This window comes from Propithecus coquereli, unplaced genomic scaffold (genome assembly GCF_000956105.1).
Source record: "Propithecus coquereli isolate 6110/MARCELLA unplaced genomic scaffold, Pcoq_1.0 Scaffold106, whole genome shotgun sequence".
NCBI lineage: Eukaryota > Metazoa > Chordata > Mammalia > Primates > Indriidae > Propithecus > Propithecus coquereli.
Genome location: NW_012134525.1, coordinates 4,398,626 through 4,408,499, shown reverse-complemented (window position 1 = coordinate 4,408,499; position 9,874 = coordinate 4,398,626). Strand labels below are relative to the sequence as shown.

Genomic DNA, 9,874 nt, shown 5'->3' with positions numbered 1-9,874 from the left:
AAGTAAAAAGAAACTCAGAAGTTCCTTTATGTATTTTTTTCTTTTTAAAAATATATATTTTGGTAAAATTTAGCAAATGGAAATTCTTTTTTCTCATGAAACCAAATTGATTAGTCATGCATCAGATCTAGGACTGATCTGTGGCAGATTTAATCTGTATGTAATTTGTATTCTACATGTTCATTTTAAGTTAAGTTTGTAACATAGTATCCAGTACCTACAATGGTATAAATGGGGTTAAGTACTCATACTAGCCTATAAATTATGATTCTAGTGATATGAATCGGAATTCTGGCTCTTAGGAAGTAGATTATAATCCTGGTAGTATTAGCCTGAGTTCTGGATCCTGGGAACTGAGGTACAGGACCTCCTCTTTTCTTAGGTATGGGCTAACTCTAAATAAAATTTTGAAATAGGCTCTTTACTGTTAATGTTTTCCTCTTGTCATTTCTGACTCCCATTTTTCATGTACTAGTGCTCTTGTTCTACAAAAACCCCATATACTCCTCCTTTCTCAGATCCTTATGTAGATCTGCCTTTTCTTCCTCCAGATATTCCATGTTCCCAAATTATCTCCTTTCCTAGTTCAAAACTCCATTGCCCATTCGTATATAATAATAAAGCTAATCTTACCTACATGTCGACTTAAGTATAAGTCACTACTGAATTATAGATGATGTAACCCTCCAAATATTTGCACTTAACAAAAAAAGGAAAAAGTTACATCCTTAGTACCTGTTTATTTCTGACCACAGTGCAAAAGAGTGAACACATTTTGCAGTACTGTGCAAGCTATATTATGGGATGAAGAACAGGAATTAAAGCAGCTGGCTTTATCTGGAAATCTAGCAACTACTTGGCTTGTTTTGCTCTTCCAAGACTCTCACTTTATAAGCATCCATACAGTTCTTTTTGTGGACAACCTGATTGTTTCCCTAAAGGTAGTAACAAACATATGCACATAAACCACACATTTGTAAACATATAAATGGAAATCTCTTTCCTTTGTAGTACTCATCCCCTTTGTAATTCTCTTCTCTAGTAGGTTGCAAGCTTGAGTGGATACAAGCAATTTTGTTGCCTGCTGGATTTCCAGCACTGAGTGCATTGTTTGACACATGAATTAATGAACCCAGCCCTCTAAAAGATTAACATTTAATGCCTGTGCTTTTGATAGCAACAGCAGGAATTCTAGTGAATTTGTATAGGAATAGAGACAGGAATTAATTGTATGTGTATATTATTTAGGTCAGAGATCATTTGCAATACTCTTTTTGATATTTGAATTCAGTTATTTTAATATTTAAGGGCTGAGGCTAAGATACAATAAAGTATTGAAGTTAAGAAAACAAAATTTGGAGAATCATTAAAATTTCAGCTTCTTCCTAGCTATAAGACTTCTGCCTATAATTTGTCATTCTATCATGTGACAACTATGCACTTCTGTATTTCTCCAAGCATAGGTTCTTTTAATTGTGAGCATTGTGCTGTTTATAAAATTCAAGGTTTTGGTGTGCTTCAGCTTTTGTTTTGTGTGCACAGGTGGTGGTCGGTATGTTCCCAGTTCGTCAGTATCTTCTAACACACTGCCTACAGCAGATCCTTTTACAGGTGGGATGCAGTTTTAATTAATTTATCTTTCTTTACTAAATATATAGCACTTTGCATTACATGAATTTACATTTTGAAGATGTCATCCAGTAACTGATAATTGCCTTATCTATATTTCCAATTTTGATGGATCTCCTTTTCATTTTTCTTTTTTTTTTTTTTTTGAGAGACAGAGTCTGCTCTGTTGCCTGGGCTAGAGTGCTGTGGCATTAGCCTAACTCTGAGCAACCTCAAACTCCTGGGCTCAAGCCATCTTCCTGCCTCAGCCTCCTGAGTAGCTGGGACTATAGGCACATGCCACCACGCCTGGCTAATTTTTTCTATTTTTAGTAGAAATGGAGTCTTACTCTTATTCAGGCTGGTCTGGAACTCCTGACCTCAAGCAATCTCCTGCTTTGACTTCCCAGAGTGGTAGGATTACAACAGGCATCAGCCACCACGCCCAGCCCAGGGTCTCCTTTTCTTTAACTTCTAATTTTGCCTTTTCTCAGAGCAGTTTTGTAGATTTACTCATGACATTTAAATAGCATATTATTAGAACTCTTTTTCCAAGAGACAGAGTAGTTAAGAATATAGGTTTTAGAGTCAGACAAACCTTGGTTCAAAATCTGGCTCTTCCACTTACTTGCTATGAGAAGATGACAAGTTACTTAACCTGTCTGAGCCTATTTTTTTTTAATCTGTGAAATTAGATAATAGGGGAACCCACCAACCAAGACACAGCATGAGTGCTGTCACTGGCGAGATGCTACCCGTCACAAGCAGAGAAGGAGCCGTGTGAGTCCCTGGTATTGGATGGAGCAGTGCAATCAAGAAGTCTGCCCAGGCATATTTTGACTTAGCATGGAAGACATTTCATCCAGCTCCCCAGGATTAGTCTTCCTAATCTAAGTTATTAATGGCCTTCTTGAAGCCCACGAAGTGTTGGTGTATCTCTTCAAAGTGAATTTATTTACTAAGGTATACATGCCTCAGCGTCAACACTACTGGAAAAAAAATTCCCAGAGTTTGACTTTAATGAACCTGAAGAAGTCTCTATTTTCATAATGGCTTTTGATATCTTTTATGATGCTGTTGTTGGATCTTCAGCCAGAGTTCCTCAACAGTATACCCAGTGTGGGAAGAGATTCATAACCTTTACGGATTCACCAGCCTTATAGCCATACTACTGTGAGCTATAAAGATGACAACCTGCAGTCGTCTCTCAGCCATAGATGGTACAAACACACAACCTTAGGTCAATGTCATGAAGTTGTGAATTGCTCTCGGTGAGCCTCCTTTTTCCTGTGAATGAATTGGTGGCCCAGCTGCAGATGGTTGCACCTTTTGTGCAGTTAAAACCAGTTACTAAAATAATCAACTCTCAAGGTAAACGCTGTGGTACAGTGGTGGTTAAGGAAGTGGTAGAAAGGATCTGAAGAGTAGATAAGATGATGACTTTCTTTTTATCCGCAGTTTAGGAACAGTGATGCCCTGAAACTTACACCTACAGAGAACCCAAATCTCATTGGTGGCTATTTTCTGGAACAGAAAGAACATACTAAGCTTCAACCAATACCAACAAAATCAAGAAAACTCCTGAGGCTGTTACAACTAGAGCATGTCTCACTGTTGCAGTGTCAATAATTCAGAAGATGTGGTGATTATGTAGATTTGCAAGATGGCATGCTAAATGTCGAAGATAATTATGATATTAGGAGAACTGAACTATGCTTTTATAAAAAATAGATAAGAGCATCTATCACATTGAGATATGAAAATTAAATGGCATAATACATGTAAAATGTTTAGCAAAATGCCTGGAATATATTTAAACCATCAGTGTATGTTAGTTATTGTTCTTGATGTTGTTCCTCCAACTTTAACAATAGCATTAGGGCCAAAAGATTTCCCCATCTGGCTACAACTTAAGGTCAATCTTAATTCTTTTTCTTTTCCTTATTAATTTATGCAGTTCTCAAACTTCAAATGTCTATGAGAATGGTCTTGGGAAGCTTGCTTAAATTACTTATCCCAAGGTCTTACCCCCAGAGATTCTGATTCACTAAGGTTAGTGAGGAGATTAAGAATCATGTCCTGATCCTTTGCCTAAGGATTCTGATTAAATGGCCTTGGTTGTGGTTTGCTCTTAGATTTTTTAAAAGTTCCCTGTGTGTTTCTAAAGTGGAGCTAGTTTGGAGTATCACTAGGTTAATGGGTGGACGCTGGGAATTTGCACATTGAATAGGTGGCCCTCATTCAGGCGGTCAGAAAACCATATTTAGAAAAGTGTAAGACTACACTTTGCCTCTTAATAGCGTGATGTCTTGAGCAAGTTACTCAACCTTTCTCTTCTAAAATACTGTGAATTACAGTGGTATCTACTTAATACTTTAATGAGTATATACATAAGAGATACTTAGCCTGGCATATAGTTAAAACTCAACAATTTCATTTATTCTGTGTTTTTCATTATATTGGTCTTATTGACTATTTAATTTAATTTTTTTTTTTTTGGTTTTGCTTTTTAGTTTTGTTTGCCTTTTCTCTATGTATTACACTGTTTATATCAATTCCCAGGTTATAAACTCAGGCTAGAACAATAGCTCATCTTTCTTCTTCCCACAAAGACTGATCCAGGGCTTTGAACATCTCTAAATCCTACTGATTCTCTGTACACTTATTTTTCATGTATCTTTCTTTGCATTTTCAATAAGATAGCCACAAATGTTATCTCAAATGTGACTGGGCTGTTGTCATAGCATCTCTAACTCTTAACCTAAGTTTTTTCTGATTGTCCGATGTGCTAGCTAGTTCTATCCCTTTACTTCAGTAGAATAGTGTTCACATTTTATTCTGGAAACCTTTCTCTACAATCCACTTATGTTTTTGTAATTTATTGAACTTCTGTAATTATAATGTATAAGGCATCTAATGGTTACTTTGTAGTTTGAGAATTACTTTTTAGCTAACATTTATTGGGCACTTACTGCATACCCAGACACTATTGTAAATATTTTTCTATGTTAAATTTACAGTACATTTATTATGTATATAAAGATGCTATTTTGAAATGTACCTACTAGTGGAAATAAGTTATTCTATGTAAAGAAGGAATAATTTGAACTTTGTCATTTGCAGTTAACTTTGCTTACTAAGAGTATTATTGCATTGTAGGTGCTGGTCGTTATGTGCCAGGTTCTTCAAGTTTGGGAACTACCGTGGCTGGAGTTGATCCATTTACAGGTACATACTTTTCATTTCCTTTTCCTTTTTTTAGATTTTTAAAATTCATTGAAACTTTCATCTAATGAAAAGAGAAAGAAAATTTGTGTCATTTTCTTGCTTGAGAACTTTTTATAGAGTAAATCAAGACCAAACTTCTTGGCTGGCTTTTGAAGTTTTCTCAGAATTGTCTTATTACTGCACATTAGAATCATCTGAGGAGCTTTAAAAAAGTACTTCAGCCTCATCCCCAGAGAGGCTTACTTGATCTAATACTGCTCTGGGTTGGGGTCTTGGCAAGGGTAGCTTTATAATTTTCCAGTGTGATTCTAATATGCACCCAGGATTGAAAACTACTGTTTTAATATATTAATAGTAAGGCTGCTTTCCTCACCACCCTTACAAAATCTCTGTTTATTTCTCCTTCATTCTTATTAACGTGTTGAGAATGTTATTCATATTATACATTGTTCTCTTTACAAACACTCAGTGCATGGTAATGTGTGCCTGTAATGATCACACCTGTGAGAAGCCACTGCACTCCAGCCTGGGCAAAAAGCAAGACCCCATCTCTTTAAAGAAAATAAAAAGAATCAATAAAGAATTTGCTTTTATGACTTAGGCCTGGAATAGCTGGGCTTCTCCTAAGTAACTATTTCTGGTTTTTTTTGTCCTTAGTTTCTAGTCTACAGTTTGACATATCTTACTTGTTCATTGAATATATTCAGGCTTGTTTTCCTCTGTATTGGCTGTCAGTAAAATGTAGAGCTGAATTTATGGCTCATCTCTTTCAAGTCTGACAGATCTCTTGACATACATTTTTTTCTTCTACTTACTTATTTTATGTTTTATATGATACAAGAGAATTTGAGTAACGTGTTATTCAGCATCATAAAATAAACACCCATAAACTCAGCGCTCTGCCTTTTTTGAGATAGAGTCTCACTCTCTTGCACAGGCTAGAGTGTAGTGGCATCATCTTAGTTCACCGCAACCTCAAACTCCCAGGCTAAAGCAATCCTCCTGCCCCAGCCTCCCAAATAGCTGGGACTATAGGTGTATGCCACTACACCTGGCTAATTTTTTGTATTTTTTTGTAGAGATGAGATCTTGCTATATTGATCAGGCTGGTCTCTAACTCTCTGCCTCATGTGATCCTCCTGCCTTGGCCTCCTTAAAGTGCCAGGATTATAGGTGTGAGCAACTGTGCCCAGCCTACCACCACTCCACTTAAGAACTAACTTCACATGTGATTTCATAAACCATTTTTAATTGCAAAAGTAACATTAACTGACAATATTGAAGTATAACGTATTTAAGAGTAACATAACATATAACAATGATCTTTCTACAGTTTATTCTGTTTATGTACCTCCCTTGATTAAAAAACCCTTCTATGGCTTTCCACAGAATATTTTCTCTTGCCTTGCTTTACACCTTTCTCTGCTTTTCATCTGTCCAGCTATACTGGCCTGTGTCGGTTTCTTGAGTATGCCACGCTATTTTTCTACCCCAGGAGCTTTGAACTCACTGTTCTTTTTTGGAATACTTATGCCCCTTGTTATTTAGACCAAAAATTACTGGTTGTTTCCCCCCCTTTTTAATTTAATTTTGTATCATAGTATTTATTAAATGAATTAAATAACCTTTTCTAAAAAGTCACATGTCCTTTGCCTTTTCTCTCTAATATACTCAGAATATTAAAATAAATCTTATTAATATTTTTGCAAAATACCTTAATTTTATATTAGAATAAAAATGAAGTTAAAATTAATTAAATTTTAAAATGTAGGTAAGATATGAATTAGATTTAAATTATACTTTAGTTGAAGATGAATTGCCAAATTGTCATATTGTGCCAATTTTTTGTTCGTCATCATATATTGAGTTTCAGTTATGTTAATACTTAAGATGTAAAAAAGTATAAAAGACTAGGTCCCTTGCCCTTCAGGAATTTACTTGGGAGGATTTATAAAGATGATGTAGAAAATGATTAGTGTAAATAACAAAGCCTACTACATAATTTGGAATAAGCAATAAAAGGAAAAGGGAGAGCCTTAGAGGAAATGGGAAGGGGAAGTTTCATAATTGTATTCTTCAATCTTCTTAAAAATTTATAATTTAGATTGAATCTTAAAAACAGAAAAGTGTAATAGAAAATGTGAGCTGGAAAGGCCTTGTTCTACATTTGAGCCTCTGTTCTCACAACCAAAAATTATTATATCTATGAATATAAATTGGGTACAATGGCTCATGTCTGTGATCCCAGTATTTTGGGAGGCTGAGTTGAGAGGATTTGCCTGAGGCCAGGAGTTCAACATCAGCCTGGGCAACATAGTGACACCCTTTCTCTACAAAAACAACAATTTAAAAAAGAAACTATACAAAGTCTTATGAGTGATTTCTGTTTTTCCCCCTTGAGGTTGCTTGTTATTTTATTGCATGCACCAAGTAGTTACATATTAATAATTGTGAAAACAAAGTCATAGAGTTAAAAAATCTCATTTTCATCATTCTTATGATTTTCATCATCTTCTAATCTGTAAATAGGGAATAGTGCCTACCGTTCAGCTGCATCTAAAACAGTGAATATTTATTTCCCTAAAAAAGAGGCTGTCACTTTTGACCAAGCAAATCCTACACAAATATTAGGTAAGTCTGTTTAATTAATTTTCTCATGTACCCGCAGACTGAGATGTTCCCAAGGCTTTATCTTCTTAATGTGTCAGGAACTGGGTACTTAATATGAATAGAGATTTTTATTGTGGTATTAAACACCTCTGTCAACTACAAATATACAATCTGGTAATGGAGCCTTACTACTTTGTAAGAAGCCTTATACAAATATAAAGTAAGTGCTTTATGATGACTTTAATAAAAAGAAAATTAAAAGGGGAAAATGTAAGTTCCGACCCCCTAAGATCTGAATGTTTTTAGAAAAATAAATTAATGAAAATGAATGAGTAAAGCATTTGAAAAATAAAGATCTTATGTTTAAAAAAATCGGTAGCCCTTAGAAATAATAAAAGGCTATTTTAAATTGCCCATTAAAAATGAAACTGCTCATGACGAGAATCTTACCACCATTATCCTAAGTGAGGCAAAAAAGATTAAAAAAAAAAGATAAAAAAATGAAAACTGATCTATTGACTTTGATTGCTTTTTCCATTAATTTGTGTTTCTCAAAAAAAAAAAATGACACGATTTTTTGGACTAAGAGAACTTCTAGCTCTGTTTACCACAAAGATTATGGTGAGAATTAATTGAGATAATATAAAATACATATCTTAATACAAGGCAAGGCATCTTTGGTCAGTATTATCCTTCATTTTACCTTCATAGAAATCACTCATTTCTTAATTGCTTTGTTTAGAACAATAAAGAAGTTTATATATACTTTTAGACATTCTTAAACTCTTATATAAATCTAAGAGGTTTCTTGATTTTTGCATTCATTAATAAATTTTGTTTTTAATAGTTTATTAGTGTTAAAAATTTTAATGCCTAAGAATAGTGAAACAGGTCCAAGTTTACATTCATGATTGATAAAAAATTATAAATTTGTACAACTTCTTAAATCTTTGTGATGGGAATTTGGGGTTTTTTTCTTGAAGTAAAGATTTTTGAAGCAACACAATGACTCAAAGTAGTATTAGTGATGACAAGGACACTGATATTGAAGATACAGAAATTATCGATAGGCATTTAACCCTGACTATTTCATTCACAGCAGTAGAAGTTTATATAAGTTGGCCGAAGAGTGGTTATAAATTTTCTCATTGAGAAAATAGAAGACTGACTTATACTTGGTATATATGACATACGATAGTACTTTGAAAACTATTCAAAATGGTTATAAATATGATATACATTAAAACTGTATTCAAAGCAGAAAGTTTCAGAAGGTCTTAGAAAATAATAGGTAAAATAAAAATGATCACAGTAACCTTTCGTTTACACTGTGCTCAGCTTAAAAATACTCACAAGCCTTATCCTTATTTTATGGTTTTTGACAATTGCTGAGAAAACTCTTAACTTCCCATGGCATACAGTAGCATATTCTTATTGAAAAATTTGTTATTTATGAATTATCTGGCTAATTACAGTTAGGGTATTTTGAAGATTTGGTGTTGGGTTCTAGGTAAACTGAAGGAACTTAATGGAACTGCACCCGAAGAGAAGAAGTTAACTGAAGATGACTTGATACTTCTTGAAAAGATACTGTCTCTAATATGTAATAGTTCCTCAGAAAAACCCACAGCCCAGCAACTTCAGATTTTGTGGAAAGCTATTAACTGGCCTGAAGGTAAATAAACACTCTTCAAAATATTGCTAGAAAGCAGGAAGTGTATCTTCATTTCTCTCAATATTACTGTTTTTTCTAAATTAAATATAAAATTTAACCTGGGTAGTTCTAATTCATTGTGAAAAACTTCACACAAAAACTTCACATTCACTATGCCACCGTAATTCATAGTCTTATTTAGGTCATATGCCTTATGTGAGAATCTGAAGGTAATATAATTATCTTTGTACTTGTACCAGTTTGTATACTGTTTCAGAGCATTTGTGGATCCCCTACAAGTCTTATAAGAAACTTTGTGACCTGTTAACCCTAGGCTGCAAACAGTTGCTACACGTATTTTTTTCTAGTTATGTCAGTTAAGTCTTTTTAAATTCTCAAAATGTCCTCTCCCCCATTATTTTTCATGCCATTGATTTATTGAAGAAAAAATTATTTTTTTCTACACAGTTTTCTGTATTGTGGATTTGGCTTATCACTTATTAAGAAATGTCTGTGTTTCTTACAAGTGGCATAATTAGATTCTGGTTCAATAATTATTTTTAGGTGAAGATCCTTTATAAACGGTGCTGTGGGCTGGGCGCGGTGGCTCACGCCTATAATCCTAGCACTCTGAGAGGCCCAGGTGGGTGGATTGTTTGAGCTCAGGAGTTCGAGGCCAGCCTGAGCAAGAGCGAGACCCCGTCTCTACTAAAATTAGAAAGAAATTAATTGGACAACTAAAAATATATAGAAAAAATTAGCCGGGCATGGTGG

At 34.4% G+C, this 9,874-nt stretch overlaps 1 protein-coding gene across 1 annotated transcript in view; it reads left to right on the top strand.

Moving 5' to 3' along the window:
• Positions 1 to 9,874, top strand: part of PLAA (phospholipase A2-activating protein) — a 59,759-nt gene that overhangs the window by 48,187 nt on the left and 1,698 nt on the right. The window contains exons 8-11 of the mRNA XM_012646296.1: positions 1,543 to 1,611; positions 4,768 to 4,836; positions 7,366 to 7,467; positions 8,957 to 9,121. Coding sequence (XP_012501750.1) covers positions 1,543 to 1,611; positions 4,768 to 4,836; positions 7,366 to 7,467; positions 8,957 to 9,121 — 405 coding nt within the window. The remainder of the gene's footprint in view (positions 1 to 1,542; positions 1,612 to 4,767; positions 4,837 to 7,365; positions 7,468 to 8,956; positions 9,122 to 9,874) is intronic.